The 18,373-nt window shown below is 38.7% G+C and overlaps 1 protein-coding gene across 10 annotated transcripts in view; it reads right to left on the reverse strand.

The window, feature by feature from the left end:
* Nucleotides 1–6,382: 6,382 nt before the first annotated feature.
* The window catches only part of TNRC6C (trinucleotide repeat containing adaptor 6C), a 110,456-nt gene continuing 98,465 nt past the window's right edge, over nt 6,383–18,373 (reverse strand). For 8 of the 10 annotated variants that reach the window (XM_072880851.1, XM_072880854.1, XM_072880855.1 and 5 more), the window contains 5 exons: nt 15,857–15,973; nt 13,288–13,482; nt 11,833–11,903; nt 10,954–11,093; nt 6,383–7,863 (listed from right to left, as the gene is read on the reverse strand). In XM_072880851.1, the coding sequence (XP_072736952.1) occupies nt 7,503–7,863; nt 10,954–11,093; nt 11,833–11,903; nt 13,288–13,482; nt 15,857–15,973 (884 nt within the window). In that variant the 3' untranslated portion in view covers nt 6,383–7,502. The remainder of the gene's footprint in view (nt 7,864–10,953; nt 11,094–11,832; nt 11,904–13,287; nt 13,483–15,856; nt 15,974–18,373) is intronic. The other 2 variants (XM_072880859.1, XM_072880856.1) reach the window with 1 other exon arrangement.

Here is an 18,373-nt window from a genome sequence, read left to right on the forward strand (position 1 = left end):
CGTTAAAGATCACTATCTTTACTTGGAGGTGTCTATACCAGAAGACGTGATCTCTCACCTACGTACTGGATCCTATTATTTTTGGATACTTTCTCTTCCTTTCCCTCTCCCTCCTGCCCCCCATCTAGGGACACAAGCAAAACTGACTTACACTGCGTCTTAAATTTCGTATTATGAGGGTTTAGTGCTTCGTGCTTAATCTCCACTAAGTGATGAACAAATAGTGTTCTGCTGCAGACAAAGTATTAAGCTTTAGTCTGCATCAACCCCAGTTTTAGTCTCTAATGGAGACTAATAAAGCAACACCAAGGGGTGGGCGAGGCTCCGTGCTGGGCTGGAGTCACTGGTTCGCTTTGCTGGTCCCGAGTGCTCAGCTTCATGTCTTGCAGCTGTGGTTCAGAAAAGCCCCAGAAAAGGTATTTTTCAAAGATGCTGAAGCACCCTGGGGGAATGATTTTGAAACTGCTTCCAACTACACTCCCATCCAGGTTATTGTGCGACCCGTAATTCACAAACTAAGAGGCAGCAAAAGCTTAAAAAGCAGTTCAGGGAGACAGCAGCAAAACATGTAGTGACCATGCTGACGAGCAAGAAATAAAGGATATTAGACTAATACAGTAAGTTGCACATAGCTTTAGAACCACCTTACTGCATGCTCATGTTTACATATTGATGCTATAAAGAAAACGATCACTGAGCCAGAGCTATCAGGGACAACATTTTTTTTTTTTTAATTTTATTAATTTCTAGCTATTTCAGACATGAAACTCACCTACAAATCAACTAGATCCTTGGACGCTTCCTTCTAGCCCTGTCCCTGGACTCTCTGCCCTCCTCACCAGCTTGCCTTTTCACCTGCTGCGTCCTACCTTTGAAGCTGCACTCTTGGACACGTTGGGAAAGTGCAAGTCCCCATCCCGGTCAGATTGTGGAAACTGTTCAGCAATAAAAGCATCGCAAGGTAATCGGAGCTGTTTGCTAATTACCACTCTTCCTACAAGCTGTTCCTTCTGAACGCGCGATCAGCCCAGAAGAAGAGAGGCGAGGGCTGCTTAGCTATGGGGACTGATGTCTGTCCCCTCTTACGTATTTCAGGTCTTATGTCTGTGCTGAATCTCCCACTGAGCACGGGGATTCTATTTCTAAGTAGGCCACCTATATGCTTCACACTGGTACAACTTGGAATTCGTTACCTGCAGAATAATCATCTCCTCTGCCTTTATCAGAAGTTTCCTGCCATCTGTAGGGAGAGAAGAGTTGGGAAGGAGACAGACACGTGCCAAGAAAAGGCAGAAAAAGTGGGTGCCACTTGAAACATGATAAAATAATGAAAAGTCTGATTTTTTCCTGCTCCTGTGGGGTACAGACAGTAAAACATAATTGTAAACTATGAATGCTGTAGCCAAAACAAGGAGACCTACTGCGAAAATGGAAAGAGTCTGCTCCTTTCCAGCACCATCAGTAAACAGGTCTTTAGTCTGCCTGAATACATTTTTTCAGTATAAATTAAGAATCAATTAAGATAAATTAAGTGGGCAAAGGATCCAGGAGATAAAACTACAGAGAAATTATAGAGGAGTCTGCCACAGTTTTGAGTATTATCAAGTCCAGTCTCCTGGACAAAACAAACGTGTAAACCAATAAACTATTTAATTAACTCAGGACAGACGCAGGCAGCTAGCAGATGTGGGGGGAGATGTCTCATCCAGAGTCACCAGCCTCACAGCTAGTTCAAGGCAAGCCACCTTTACTAATAATAGTATTTATTGAAAGCAAAGCAATCTTCCAGCTTATTGTGTTTGATAACATTTTAATAACCCTGAAATCATGACTGCACTGGGACCACGTTTTCATCAGAGTAAATTTACAAGCAACTCGTTTCCAATGCATCTGACAGTAAAAAACAAACACCGGGGGCACACACAGGACAAAGTGTCATATTCATTTCTAATGAAACATTTTCATTAGAGAGAAGAAAACGGTGGGAGCGCGAGGGATTTAAAATGGTCAACTTGACTGTCTTTGCACAGGCTGGATTGGCCGTTAGAGGATGGAGTCTGGCAACTTGCAGGAAGCAATAGTTAACCTGAGAGATTGGGTGTATCCGCTGGAGGAAGACACCTAGACCCCACTAGAACATGGGCACGTTAGTAGTCCGTCCTCCCTCAGGAAAGCTACAATGTGGATGAGTGTTGGAGGTGCCTCTCCCAAATTCCAAGAGCACACGTGTATTACTGGAAGAGACCCCTTGGGAACGAGGGGGAATGCGAGAGGACAAAAGTTGGGCTGCTCCCGTAGACGTTAAGGTTTCACGGGTACGTTACTGCCTTCGAAGCAACGCAAGGACCTGGGTGAAACAGTCCAAGAGACCTGCAGGGAGCTAAAATCGTCCTGTGTGGTCCATGGACAGGCCCATGGTCTCCTTCGAATTCCCGCTAAAGATAACATCGTGAATCACAGACATTTCCAGACATTTACGGAGCTGTCGTTTACCTTGGGGTTTTGCAGGGAACGCGGGGTACGCCAGGCATCCGTACAGTTTACATACAGAGTTCGATTGAGCTCGATACCCAATTTTTCAGAACTCCCCTTCCCTGAAACTGGCTACGCAGGACTTGAGCAGAGATTGTACATTCGGCACGAATACAGTGATACAGTTAGTACACCTGTCATTTGTACAACGCGTGAGCTCTAACAGACATTTAGCAGCAGTTCATATACACCGTTAGATGATCCTACAGGTCACCATGGCAATCTTTGATCTGGTATCACAGGTATGCTCCACACTGTAGCTGCCCATAACCCAAATCCTAAAGGGTTTTTCAATTCCATTTCCAGACTCTTCCAACTCCAATAATTTTTAACATATACAGATATCCATATACATTTTTTAATTAAAATGCTCCTTCACATACACAATCATATATTGAATTATCAAGAACAATAATATATTTTTGGAGCAGAACAGCAAAATGATCTGCTCTGCCAGTGCCACCCACAAACTAGACAAGTAACTAAGAAGAAGTTTGACAGTTTCAGACCACTTAGGAAAGAGAAATTCTCTTGGCCTAAAGACAGGGGAGCCATGCAGTGAAAGTGCTATGGAGGAGAGAGTAAATGCAATATACAAAAAAACACAAATTGTTGAAAATGTTTTCTTGTAAAGATTCTGGAGCCATAAGGAGAATCCTTATCATCAGGAGCTATCTTTACAATTTCAGAAAAATTGGATAGCATTAAAGCAGAAGAAAGCATGACACTGAAAATAGAGCGAGCTACGCAACCACTAAGAGATTTATTTTGGCCAAAAGCTGTATTTCTTTTAATATACTAGGGTGGATACTAAAATTTTAACAGTGCATCTAATTTAGAAAAAGCCATCTCTGCCAACCTTATGGAAGACAAAACCTCTCGTTAGCTGCAACATCCGACTCCGTAATGGCCTTTGATGTCTAGGCAAACAAAACCCAGGGACACTGAAACTGAAAGCCCTCCTTGCTAAGGAAAAAACCCAAACAAAATACAAACCAAACAAAAAAAAACAAAGAAGGAAAAGAAAAGAGAAGGCAACTCTCTTCTACACAAACACCTTGAAGAGAAAAAAAAAAAAAAAAGATGGGAGGGGAAGCAGTTCACAGTAAAAAACAACCGTGGCAACAGCTGTGCCCCTTTGGGGCAGTATTGGTAACAAACGTAGCAGAACAGGCTTCAGATGGGGTAGTTTAGCTCTTTAGGTAACAGAAGTTACCCCCAAATCTAGATTTGATAATTTTTAATTGTATCATATCCACCAGCAAACTGCAAACTCTCAAGAGTTGCTTGGGTCCCCCCCGCCCCACGGGTCTTTCTTATTAAATGTACAGTTTATGGCAGAGTAGCCGATAATCCCAGTGACAGAGAGGATGGGCTACAGTCGCAGCGCAGGTTAGAGTTGTTCAGGGCTGTGAACTGCTATCTTATTAATCCAGTTCTTCATGTTATGTTTTTTCCTTCTCAAATGACTTAGTGGAATGAGTTTTACTGTACAAACTCGTAACCGCTGGAGACCTGGGGCCAGACCTGCTGTAAATCACGCTTTCAGTGCAAATCACCTCAGTGCCACTAAGAGGTGAAGAACTGGTTTGACGGAGGCAGGAGGAGAATGTAAGCTCATCTTTAGACAGGGGAGACGGAGCAAGTTTGGGTCCCTCCACAAACCTTCTCAATTCGCCTCCTATGCCTAACATTAGCCACTGTAAATATCTCCCTTGATTTCAAAACCTGAAAGGCCAAACATGAAAATACTTTGGTATTTCTACCCTATTTTATTTACGGGCAATTTGCCCATCTCATAAAATCTAGTGGAACTGGCAATTTAGAGCTAGAGACATCCAGGTCCTGAAAATGGGAGGCTACAGGGTGATTGAATGGTAGAGCTAGAGAGGAGCCTTCAGCCTCGCAGTATTCAAAGTGTTAACAATTCATCTACTATATTACTAAAGACATGAAAAAATGAGAAAAACATAATTCTAACAAAAAAAATGATGACTGCTTTTTATGCAGCCCTCTTTTGGATGCGATATGCAAAGCGTTCATGGTACAAGCTTATGAGAAAGCCATCACCAATAAGCACAGATTCAAAGTGTGTGACTATACTTACAGGAGTGATTTGCCTGGCTGTACACTTAATTCTCATTAATATTGAAAGAGTTAAACTTCTTCCATGAAATACCTTAACAGATTTAACAATATATATATTTTTAGTATCCCCTGCATAAAAGAAAAATACACATTATTTGAACAGCCAAGAAAAAACTGCAATTTATTAAGTTTCAAAGAATCTTCGTACTCTTGAAAGCAACTTTCGGTGCATGTTCTTTAACAATCACATTCTATGAGGAGAATAAACATTAAAAGCCACAATTGTTGTTTTCTTTTTTAATCTCAGAGTTACAGACATCTTTAATCCAAAAGGAAAGGCAAAAAAAAAAAAAAAAGCCCCAGAACAAACCCACCCCCCGCCCCAAACCCTTAAACAGAAATTTTCATTCCCAATTTTAAAATATCAGGAGTTTTTCTACAACTCAATGCTAAACTTCAGCATGGAAAATTGTATGTAAACACGCACATACACACATACATATTTTATATAAGTGTGTGTGTGTATATATATATAAAATATATATGTAGGAGGCGTGTAATGGCAATGAGATGCAATTACTCTGAGGAAAGGTTATTCAGCTAAATACACTACTAAAACTTGAGAAAAAAACAAGTCTTGAACCCAGTTTGTGCATAGTTCATGATCCTCTATAAAACCAGCTTTTGTTAATTTGCAATCTTGCAGGACCCTTTATCTCTGATAAAACCATTAAAAAGCTAATCTTCCAGAAAAAAAAAAAAAAAAGAAAGAAAGAAAAAAAGAAAAAGAAAAAGAAAAAAAAAAAAAAGTAATGCACAAGTTTCCTGATCCAAGCAGGCAGGGAGCACAATGTTCATATAATTTTTAAAACATACTTGAAGTGTATGTTATTCCATTGTCTTTCTTCCTTTCAAAACAATCAAAAACATTGATCTTTTTTTAAACATAAAGCGATTTTTTAATATATAAAGCACTCTTCAAACATCTATTTCTTTTGAGTCCATTATTTGGTAAATATGTAACTGCTACACATTAGATTAGGTATTTTCTTCTTTCTTACTGTCTTTTTTTTTATTTTATTTTGTTTTTTAATAATATCTTCAGTGCTAGGAGTTGGGTTTTAAAAATACATGAAATGGTGTGGAGTTGCTCCTCGGGAAACCCGGCTTTCCTGAGACATCTTCCACCATGTGCAAGATAGTGATCACAAAGTTTTCGCCACTTTGACGAAGAGGAGGAAAACAACAACAAAAATAGTACACAGCAATGGCCAAAGAAAAGAATAATACAACAACACTGTTCAATCCCAGAGCTCTGAAGTAGCATATCTTCATTCTGAAAATAGTTTTCTTTACGATGGAAGTCTTTTTTTTTTCTTTTTTAATTCCTTTTTTATTTTAAAGTTTGAAGGAGAAAAAAAGGTCTGTAAACAGGTGGGAGCCAAAACTCCTGGCTCCTCCAAAAGCAGTCAAAACCTATGTCCAAGTGCTTGTTTCTGTTCCTGCTTGCAAGGGAACTATCCACTCTTTACAATTATCTATGGCCACAGTTCAACAAGAGTATTTTTTTTAAACTTTATATTCCGAATGGAAAAATGGTGCAATACTCCGGTAATAATTTTCTTGCATTAGTCCACAATAAAAAGCCGCTAAAGGTAGATATACATATTATTCTCCAGAGATACACACTGTAATTTTTAAAATGCGATAAGAGTCCTTGAGTAAACATTTACACGTGAATTGTCGCCGGCCCCTTCTATCAGTTTCTTTCTTTTTTTTTTTTTCTCTTTTTTTTTTTTTTCTTTTTAACATTATAGGATTAGCTACAAGAAGGGCTGCGGACACTCAGTGCAAAGTTAGAAGCTAATAACAATTAAACATTTGACCAATGAGCAAATAAAAAGCATATACTGAATAAAAGGAAAAAATTCACACTTTTAGTTAAACCACACATGGGCACACACATACATACGCGCGCGCACACACACAAGCACACTCACATACATACATCTGTTCCAACAAAAACATATAGTCTGAACTTTAAAAAAAATTCTTAGAGCCTGTTTTTTGTGTACTGATGCCGACCTGGAAGTGTAATAATTAGACTTAGAAAGTGTTCACATTTTGTTATTGGCCTGCTGGATTCAAGTATTTGCATGTTGATATGGGGTGGGTTGTTTTTTTTTTTTTTTTTTTGGTTTTTTTTTTTTTTTTAAGCTTTTTATATTTTTGGGATTTAAAAAATGACATGAAAAAGTAATGAAACAAGGGTAATGTGCATAGGCAGATCCATGGGAGTAGTGGACACAGAGATAGCCCAACCCTGCCCTCCCTCCCCCCCGCTCAACCTGTACAGTCAATAGTTACCACTCAGATTCATTACTTTTCTGTACCAATGGTAAATATCACACTTCACCCTTTCTGATTATTGGGTCCGCCTCTGGTAATGTGCATAATAGTCACAGGCTCATTTTAAATAGGCTTTCATTTCCCCCTTCCCCCCCAGCTGATAAAATAACCCTTTCCAGCCCAAATTCTGAAAAGTGCCCTTCATGATAGACCTATTCTAAGCAGCTTTTATACTTTGTTTTTAAAATCACCATACAAACATAAAAAGACAACATAAAACAAAAAGCCATGAAAAAAATAAAACCTGTCATTAGCATGTGACACTGACCAAAAGTAGCCCATACTGTTTCATGAACAGTTCACAAGGACTTCTGCAGTTTCATATTCGATACTGGACAGAGGTACTAAAAAGGGCTGCCAGTCTGATCTGTTAAAGCTGGATTCTTCATCAAGCCCGGGACTGGAAAGGGTTACAATTTTTGTTTTTCCTTTAGTGCTGATGATTGTTACTTCCATTTTGTTTCTCTTGTTTCCTAGATGGACTCCCCACTGAGAAGATCACCTGGAAGAAGAGTATTCAAAGGTGTCGGGCTTCCGATAACTCTGCCGTCGTCGGTGCTCGGGGGTCCCCAAAGGCTGCTGGAGTACTGAGGCACCCCACCCCACAGCAGGTCGCTGCTCCCCTTGCCCCCCAGGCAGGGAGTGTTCCAGTGGCCGGCGTCGTTGCGCACCAAGCCGTGAGAGCTGCTCGAGGAGCCCAGGCGAGTCTGGTTGGTTCCAGTGTTGGACTGCCAGCTGGAGGTGGGCGGCAGCGGCTGGCCTTGTGCTAAGAAACGGTTCACTTCTTCTTCACCAGCAAACTCGGCCAGGATGGTAGTGTTTCCCAGGACACACCTGAGGACAAAAACAAGAGGTGCAGCGGCATGAAACAAGAGATGCAAGGGGCGCTTTCGGAAATATCCGAGATGGATATAAATCCATTTTCCCCCAAGCTGAATTTGAGATGAAGATTTCTGCCACATCTGCTCAACTTTTAGCAATCCCAGTCTCTTGAACAAAGAGTTCTCTGTCCTATTTTCCCTTTACCTTTCTACATCCATAGGCCAACACACAAAGCCATATGTGTGGAGACCACCTCATTTAACTAACACGCATCATGGGAGGCTGTACTCTAGGCATAAAGATACAAGCATACAGCATTATCAGTAACAAATTATGCCAATAATGACAAATTTAGTATAATACATTTTCAAAAACTTGTCTCTTCACATTAATTTGTCATCCCAGAATATATTATGGTATTTAAATCCGGCAACAGATTCACTCATTTGCTGTGTATTTTAAAATCAGCTAACCAGGAAAAGAAAAGAAGTGTCTCTTTTTTTTTTTTTTTTTTTTTTTTTTAAATCTGCCAGATGTATGAGCAGAATAAAATTCAGACACCTTGCACCTCAGGATGTCTACAACCATCACACTCAACAGTAACTTTTCAATTACAGCAAAGGCTGAAATGCTGTTTCTATGTCTGTACTCAAGCACCTGATAACACTGCCTCCTTTCTTCACTTTTCCTTTTGCATAAATGTTGTAGCTTTTATTATTTCTGAGCAATGGGCAGTGGGACCTGTAGTAATTACGGCACTTTGCTTTACTAAAAAGATACAAAATATAGATCCAACAATGCATCATATAGTGTAGCAAAGCAAGCTCCGGACCATGAGGTGTATAATTCCTCTTCCTTTTTTAAATATTCTCAGAAGACTTAGAGACTCAGAAAGAGTAGAGAATCCTTCTTTTTTCACATGTAAAAAAGAACGAGTATGCTTTCATACATGTGAAGGTCTTATCCCATCACTATGTTTAACATTAACTCTTCAATGTGCAGTTCAACTCTTCTGTGTCTAATGCTTATTCCTGCTTTTATTTAAAGATATACTTGAAACCCACTGGCTGTGTTGGGAACACACTTCCAACATCTGTACTCTGAAAATTGATTTGTACTTCAATGCAACTCACCACTCATCCGGCAAAGTTGAAGGTTTTGTCTTTCCCCCCACCCTGTTTCCTGAAACCTCACTTTCTTTTCTTTAGTAGTATGTTTAAAATTAATTTCCTTTGCATATGTTTGACAAGAATAACTGCATGACTAATGCAATGGATGCAGAATTCTTCCAAGAACCTAGCTTTTATTTTCTTCTAGAATTTATTTTGCAACTTAAGATATTTTAAAGAAGAACGGAAGATAAATCTACCTGGCACTGTCTGCCTAAACCTCCAGGTTCTCTGTATTACTTCAGTCTCACCATTACATGGCATGTAACTCTGAACATCTACATTAACAACTATGCTTTCGTTGGAATACAAACGTGTTTGTAATGGCTGTTCCCCCTCACCACCTGACCGCAGCCCTCTGGTTTGGAAGCCATCAACAAGCAGGGTTTGTGCAAATGCTCCTTGTTGAAAATCACATCATAAGAATTTCTACCTTTCCTAAGTATGTAAATGAAGAGATGCAAACGCAGTCTTTGAAAACTATGCATTCTTCATAAAATTTTAAATTAATTTCCAAAAAGTATTAATCACTGCTGCTCCTAATTTATATAGCAAAAAACCCCACACAACCAGAGATGGAGAGTGTGAACAAGCTATTCTCATATCAAATTAGATGGGATCTGAGACTGTTGGCTCTGCAATGTATTTTCCAGTGATCAACTCCATGTAAACATTTATCTGTGTAACAGATAGTGGCTGATATCTCTTGGAACTCTAATACTGTCCTGTTGGCTTCCACAAATCCCATTGTATTTTACCGTTGTCACCCTGCCAGCAAACCAAACACATATGTAGCTCAACCCTTTTCATTCAGAAAGGTCTGTCCTGTCCTTGCCAGCAGTGTAACTATAGTTACGCCACAATCTATTAAAAAAACAATTTAAATGGAGGCCTTCCAGATCACTGATAATGTAAGGACACTGCCATGTACATATTTAAAATAATAACTTATCTTTAAACTTGCATATTAATTTTGCCTTTGCCATTATTTCTTTTACCTGATGCCCACATCTAAAGTGATGTAACTAAGACGGGCCAATTTTTCATCTCCAATTGTTCTCAATGCTGCTTCGTAATATTTAATTAAGGAATGGTCAACAGTTAAAAAAGCAACATGGTCATTAATATAATTATTATTACTACAATTTCTGTTAATCAGGTTCATAATGGGAAAGTAGTTGCAACTTTCCATATGGAGTAACCATCACTCCTACATCTCTAAATATAGGGAAAGTAATCAGGCCAGTAGTACAGCTAGCTCCAAAAGATGCTTCCGCTATGATCAGTATTTTTCATTATACTCATACTATAACCTGTTGATAAAGAAAATGGCTTTCCAACTCTAAGCACCTAAGTATTCTTTTGAACCATCAGTCTTCATATTCTTAATCCTCCCTCATGTCACTGATTTTATCACTCAGGTTCTCCAGCTCTTGCATAGTATGCCAATTAGTCCCACAGATTTTAAAACACCTAAAAAGCACATTTTCTTGTCATACATTTCTTTCAGTTTCTTTCATAACTCCTTTAAAAAAGGTGACCACCACTAACACATTCTTTATTTATCATCGGTTTGCCCCTTCTGTTGCTCTCTAAGCTAAAACCTTGTCTCACGCTCTTTTCTCTCTGAGCTTCCTTTGCAATTCTTATCACATCTTACAAATTCTTTGCAGTCTTATAGGTGACAAATCCTTACTGAGGATGTTATTAACGGTGATTATCTATTATCAAGTTTTGTAATGACCTCTTATTCAGTAGTGTACGAGTATCTAGTCCGCAATTATTTTTTCTCTCTCTCATTAGGTAATTTCCAAAATCGGATTAAACTAGCTACTGATCAGTTCTGAGTCCTAGCAAATAAATGCCTAAGAAAATAGGTAAAATTGAGATAAAACTGGCTTCATAATGAAGGAAAGAGAGAGCAGAAACGTACATATGCAGAGACTTTTGGGCCTTGGCTGCTTCTTCCTTGGAACTGTATCGGACCACAGCATTCCCTTGCGTCAGGTTCAAGTGGAATGTTATTAGAGGGCCATGTTGCAAACACAGTGTCCGCAGTGTGGAACCATCAATCTGGTAAGAGGGAAGGGGGGAAAGGTTATCTGTATTTTTGTGATTTTACTTTAAATGCTTGTTAACTAAGCAAGTTTTAAAAGCTAAAGAATAAGTACAGGTGAAAGAAAAGAAAGGCTTTTCTTCCGTAAGAAGAATTTAATTATAGACTTATCGCTGTCTTCATTGAGTGAGATATCCTGTCTTTTTAAGACTTCCCTACAGTTCAGTGCACAAAATTTCCCAGTTTAGGTGATACAAATTACATTTATCATTAGAAGTCCAGAAATAAGTCAAAGGAAACACACATTGTTCATAAATATAACTAAATTTTCCCCAAGATTAATTTGGATGTCTACATTCAAGGCTTTGTGACTTACTGTCTTCCTTCTGAATGACACTACGTGGAGGACTAGAGGATTTGACAGACTCAGGAGAACCACCAAAAAAAAAACCCCCATAGGAAAAGCAGATTTTACATCTCTGTATCTGCTTTAAAACATTATTTGCCTCCAAACTTACACATACATAAAGGGTGCACGCTGAATGACTAATTACACGCTTAAAAGTTCATAGTCGATTTGACAGGCCTTTGAAAACTTTACAAATTCCACGTAGAAGACAGACACTTGTAATAAATGCAGAATAATTATTTTGCATTCAAATGAACCAAATGACCAAGGCTGACAAATGTTCCTCTTATCACCTCTTAAATGTGACACGTCTCTTTTCATAACTAGTTGTGTACAGTTCTATTTACCTGGGGTGTGAGGTTTCGAAGAACCAGCCAGCTGCTTGTTCTCCCTGAGCTGTCAGTACTCCATGCAGAACCTACAATACAAATTCCACAACAAAACATTTTACCATGATGCGAAGAGCATATTACAAGAAGAAAACTTATCTGGAATCCCAACATACTAGCAAGCGTTATTGCTACTGAAAACAAATCCTACAGCAGTTTCCTCACATCTTGATTTATTGTCTTCTTCAGAATGAAAGGTTGCTGAATGAAGACCTGCTTTTGTTACATTTAAAAAATCTGTGGCATTCCTCACATTCCCACAATAACTATTAGAAAACTAGCGGATGCAGGTATGACACTGCAAGAAACTGTATCTTCAGGTTACATTATAATTACTCTGGAAGACACATTTTAGAAGCAATTCAGATGTGCAAGCTCAGATTGCTGCTTACTATTAAAGATTTTTATAGCACTGCAGCATTCTGCTATCTTGCCAATGGTAGATTAATGTATATGACTTATTCAAAACAGATATTTCTGCACTGACAATGGTCTGATTAAAGATACAAGGACATAACCAACAAAACCTGCTTTTCCAACTTCAGCCTGGTGTTTTACAATGAGAAACTGTACAAGCTTGATATTTATGAGTGGCATTTGAGAAACTGCAGTACTTCTGTAGTCACGTGCGTGACCACACTCAGGCTCGAGAGAGAATCCTGGCACCAGCAATATCTGCCCACCAGGTGGGGTTTTGGTGAAGAAAACTGATAAAAAATAAATGGCAAGAAGAGGGAAGAACATTTAATTCCCAATTTAGTGAAAGCAGATTAATAAAATAGTCAGCTTTATAAAATAGGTGTAATACTTTTGAAGCTGACAATACTTCACAAACAAACATGATACATAAATATATATTTTTTTTAATATAGCCACATCCATGGTTTCTCATATTTGTATTTAAGCAAAACAACGACATCTAAAAAAAGAGTCTGCATGAAAAAATTAAGACATTCCCTGAGGGCCCTGCAATGCCATCAGGTCCTAAATGCTTCACATCCATGCTCCAAAAATGTGTTCTGTATTAAATTCCATGGGCTGACTCATTCATCTTGAAGCCTCGTAGGCAGTCATAGATCATACCACAAAACAAGAAACATGTTTAAAAGACATTTCTAGAAATTAAGGAAATGGAAAAAATCCTAGTTGGAGTTAAATAATTTGGCAATTCCCACGTAAAATTATTAATATGACCACCTGAAAGATGACAGCTTCATTTACAACTTATCCTAACTAAAATATACAGACATGAGCTTCATCCTCAAAACAGACACACTCTACTTGTGTAAAACCTCAAGTTTCTGGAGCCTAATACACAGCTATGGGGTGCCTCACTACTGTAACACAGAATAAAAACAAACAATTATAAAAAGAAGGCACTACGGTATTATAAAACACAGAAGTCAAGAGTACCAGAGGAGTAAGAGCTGGTCCAACCCAGGGGACTGGCACCCCACGTAGATGATGGCTTGGTGTTTGTTAAGCCTGGAGGTGGTCTCGTAGGAGCAGTAGTGTTTCTGGGTACCTTCCATAGTTCATGGGATAGAGAGGCTTGTGTGTGAGAGATTGGGCCAGAGGACCACGTAGACTTGATGTCTGACAATTTACCTGCAGTAGAAACAAATACATTTGTGTATTTTTAGTTAGCAACAACTGTTAAACCAAGTAGGATGGGTAATCATCAAGCTTCTGCATTGACTATATTCTTCCAATTTTTCAGGAGAGAAAAGAATAGCATTCTGTACCATCCAGTGATGTAAATCCTATATCCTTTGACTCTACTTACGCTAGTATTACATTTTCAAAGAATTTTGCGTTTAATGAATCTCACAACACCTGCCATGTACACAGTTCCCTTTCCAAAATCTACTATTTCACTTTCTCATAAAAGACGATACATGAAAAAAGACCAGAAAATGGACTTAAGTATTTGAAATCTAATTTCATCAAAATGATAATGAAACACTTCAAGATTGTCTCTCAAAGGTTTAATAGAACTTAACCACTTTTTCTTACACAACTCATCTAATATAAAGTAACCAGTATATCCGTATGTTCTTCTGATACATTATTAAAATCCCAAAGATCAAAGACCAACAAAAACTGTATTTCTGAATATTCAAAGTAACAGATACTCTTTTTTCCAAGTGTCTTTGAGAAAAATGAAGTCTTCAGAAGATTAGACCATATCACAACCTGTCACTCTTGTAACTTTTTACTGTGCAGTTTATTTCCCTAATCAGTTTTTAAACTATCTTACTACTGTTCCTGCCAAACCAGAGTTTTATAAAATAATACAAAAAACAAGAATAACAACCACAGTTTAGCATTCAGAGTGGCAGACAAAATTGATTCAAATTACAGATACCAAAACAAACCCCTTTATTCACCTTTAGACTTACACATCCCCGCCTGTCTTCCTTGTACCAACATATGTTGTGAAATTAGAGTCCAATTTCCTTGTCATAGCACAGTCCCACCGTTACTAACATTAGCAGCACGTGTTTGACTGGAATGGACTGAAATGGTAACATCACTGCATCTTCTGCCAGAGCGAATGATATTGTGATTATGCTGCCTTAATGCTTTAATGTTGACTGCAGACAGTAAGAAAATACTTGGCCTGACAAAGTCCAAAATACAAAAATCTTGTGAATTTTTTTAAAACCAGATTTGAACTGGCAGATTAAGCTTACACTGAATCAGTGCTTTGCATCAGGCAGCCATTGAGGTTTTTTTATTAGTCCTAAAGCCAAATTTACCAGTCACCAAATCACAGCCTCAGTTATATACACACACACTCCCCAAATTGCCTCTATTTATCTATATCATTTAACTCAATGATTTTACACTGAATCATAACAATTTAAGTGAAAGGGCAACCACTCTCCCATCTTCTTGCAAACTGTAGCAACAAAAATAATTTGACAATGATGATGAAGACATTAACAATGGTAAAATGGGGGGGGGGGGGAGAAAGTCTGAGTTTTAGAACTCAGAGCAGCTCAGCCTGCAATGTAGCACATGATACACACGCATTACCACAGATTAGATGTTGCTATGTCACTACTTCTCATGGGGTTAACACAAAGATTAGATGACACTGCAAAAAAATAAAAAGCAAATAAAGCAGAAATGCATGGCAGATAAAAGAAAAGCAAGCCATTCCTTTCTTTTCCTTTAATTGGGGTAAAACATTTCAAACAAACCCTTTTTGTTTTGCATTCTGCAGTATGACCTGGAGGTTGCACCTTCCTTTATTCAAAGAATTGGAGGGTTTTCATTGATTAAAATGCTAATACAATCCATACAACAGCCCCAAAACATTTTTATAGTGGGACAAACTGGATATTTAGGTAGCCATATTGCAAGCAAAGCTTCCATGATTTGCAGAGAGGCACTCCAGAATTTATAGCTCATTAAAAAGAACAGGGTAATTATTTAGACCATCTACAATCTCAGCCATATAGGGGAGCATCAGGCTTTGGATTGAATATTAGACATTAAAAGACATTATAGAGTCCCAAACCCAATCCCTCCAGAGCCATGCAGAGTACCTCCTTGAGGTACTAGTAAACTTTTTCCTGAGCTGAAGATGGTTCACTTTTAACAGTGACTCTATTAACAATAATTTCATATTGGCTCTTACAGAGGGGTCTAGTAGGAGTGTTTCTACTGAGGTCTTAGGCAATATTCCTCCTCAAAGTTGCAGTGGACATAGTCCTTAAGAGATCTTGATGCCAATACAGAGTGACAGCACATGGCACCAAGTGGAATAAATACATTTTTCTTTAACGCAATTCCAGGCATACCATCCAACGCTCACCACTCAAGAGCTGCCAGGAGAGCTGCCTACCTAGCACAGTACTAAAAAATATGCTTTTGTCTATAGTAGCACTACTGTAATAAGGGGGAAAGCACTTTCTAGGGCCTTTTCTCAGAATGCAGAAGGATGCAAAAGTAGAAAGGCCATTTTTCGTACCTGCAATGCTAGGTGCGGATGCAATGCTGCTGAAAGAGCTACTGTAGCCGGAGGCACTAAGCGGCCAGGCACTCGATGAAGGCAGCGTGGCATTCTGAGATGATGTTGGGGATGACCCTGCAGAACCAGCAGAGAAGCAACTAAGAAAGATGGGCATAATGATGTTTGGTATGACATAAGCAAATCTATTATGTGCAAATACAAACCATGCAAGACATTTTCCTTAATCAGCCTGGTCTCTGAAGTCTAGGAATGAAATGTTACAGAAAGCATGATAAAGTGAAGCAGAAGTCTTTAGTAGAAAAGAAAAGAAAGCTGGCACAGTAGCAAATGTACTAGCGCCTGTGCAGAAGATAAATTCTGCATTTCCTTTAAGATACGTGACTCTCTCAAAACATCAGTGTTAAACTGTTTAGTCTCAAGGAACAGGCTTCATTTATAAAGGTGCTCTGCCAGCTGACTTAAGCAATGGCAACTGTAGATGAGCATAGATGTATATGATAAACTAACCTCTTACCATGGGTGACTTGTCCTAAATTACTTGAGGTAAGCACTTCTCCTACATGCTAATGCCCACAAACATCTTCAGATTTTTGCAGACTTTCAGTATAGCAAGGATATATTTTAGCAATCTCTTCTCAAACTGATAACATTAAATGAAATAGCCTGAAACCATCTTGGTAAATCATTTACAATCTGAGGAGCTATCTAAGCATACATACAATTTCCTTACTGGCAGCAAATGAAAGAAACTGAACATAAAATAAGATATCTTCATTATAAAGACCAGAAGAGCTGGAATTATTCTCTCTAGCCACCAACAAAATTAAGTGTGTATCCTAGGTGACTTATCATTCCTGACATACATAGATGGACTGTGATACTGAAACATCTTTAACTGACTAATAAAAATAGGCGAGTTCTTTGGAAAAGAGCGCTGTACTGAGGTAGAAGGGAGGAATTAGAAGGACAATCTCATCCCTCACAGCTCAATAAAAAACACAGGCTATGTTTTCAACTGGAACAGCAACCAACCAAACTTTACCTTATCCAGACTCACTGCGCTCCAAAAGATACCAACACAGACATCAGTCTCAAGCAAATTAACTCTGTATCAAGGCCTCCTCTGGAAATAATCTATTCCCCAGGCAGGAGTGAGGGAATTATATCAGATTCAAAGGCCCATATGCCCACAGAGCTGAAACTGTTCCCAATTCCACGTGGCTAAGACTTTCAGCTCAGAGTAGCTGACCCTGCAAAGCTTCATTAGCAAACAGGGTAAAACAAAAATCAACCCAAAAGCTTAGGTTTTGTCTATTTCTAAGCGTACAGTGCAAGGATGGTATACAGCACAGTCTAGCCCTCTAAATGGAGATCAGCTCTGTTAATACAATCCATGTGCTTCAAGCTGCAGTATTGAAAGACAGTCCCTTCCTGGCAGCATGTCATAAAAGCCCCGATCTCATATGGAGGGGTACTGACAATAACAGATAATTTTACCTAGGAGCAAATACCTAGGTTATACGAGCATAAAGAAACAGATTCAGCAACTACATTTTTTATTAAAATTATATCATTAACAAGCTAAAAAGCTAATGAGGAAAGGAAGCATACATGGACCCGAACAGTCACTGCTTTTCAGAAAGTTTTGGCTCTTGAGGGCCTGTTTACTTCTGCAAAGATCATCTATACTGACCCTCCCTAACCACCGTAATTATTTTTCTTCATTCCACAGACAGATCATACACCAACAGAGCTAACGTATACTTTCCTTCTATAAAGAAGGAAGACCTGTAGTAGGTATCTTCTAACTTACAGGTATAGCTCTGTAGGGCTAGGCTTTTGGCCTTAAGGGAGTGTTTCTTGGGTGCACCATATCTGAACTGTGACTGAATTATGTCTTTATACTTTTCCTTTTATAACTTCAAACCATCCGGGTTGCCTGCCCCTTGAAGTATATTTGCGTCATTAAAAGTTAATTCAACATTACTCATGCACACAAATACTTCATGTTTCAGCTTAAATAAAGATTGCTTTCTGGTAAGAGACAACTAAAATCATTCAAGGCAATGAAAAACCCTGCCTCCTTTCCCTCACGTTTCACATCCCTTCACCTGAGTGAACAAGCCCAAAGCTGGAAACCTGTTTCAAGGATAGTTCTGATTTACAATCTACGCTGATATCACAGATGTAACTACTAAAACAAAATCCACATTTTTAATCCTGACAGGTCCTTCTTGACAACCTGATTATACTATTCCTGTGCATATTAGAGTGCTCTAATAGAGTGCAGATAACTTGCCTATTTTGGCACGCTGATCACAATTAAACCAAGCCACCTTTTCCTTGATCCACTTTCAGCAGATCTAGTTAACAAGTGGCATAGTCCCAATGGTTTATTGTTTTAGAGAGTAGCCTTTTAATTATGAAGTAAGCACTGCCAAGACAAAAGGAATGGAAATGGCACTGGGAAATGCTAGTTTACTAGCCAATTCCCTATTTTTTCTTTTCTTTGAT

The sequence above is a fragment of the Ciconia boyciana genome, chromosome 16 (assembly GCF_034638445.1).
Source record: "Ciconia boyciana chromosome 16, ASM3463844v1, whole genome shotgun sequence".
Taxonomy (NCBI): Eukaryota; Metazoa; Chordata; class Aves; order Ciconiiformes; family Ciconiidae; genus Ciconia; species Ciconia boyciana.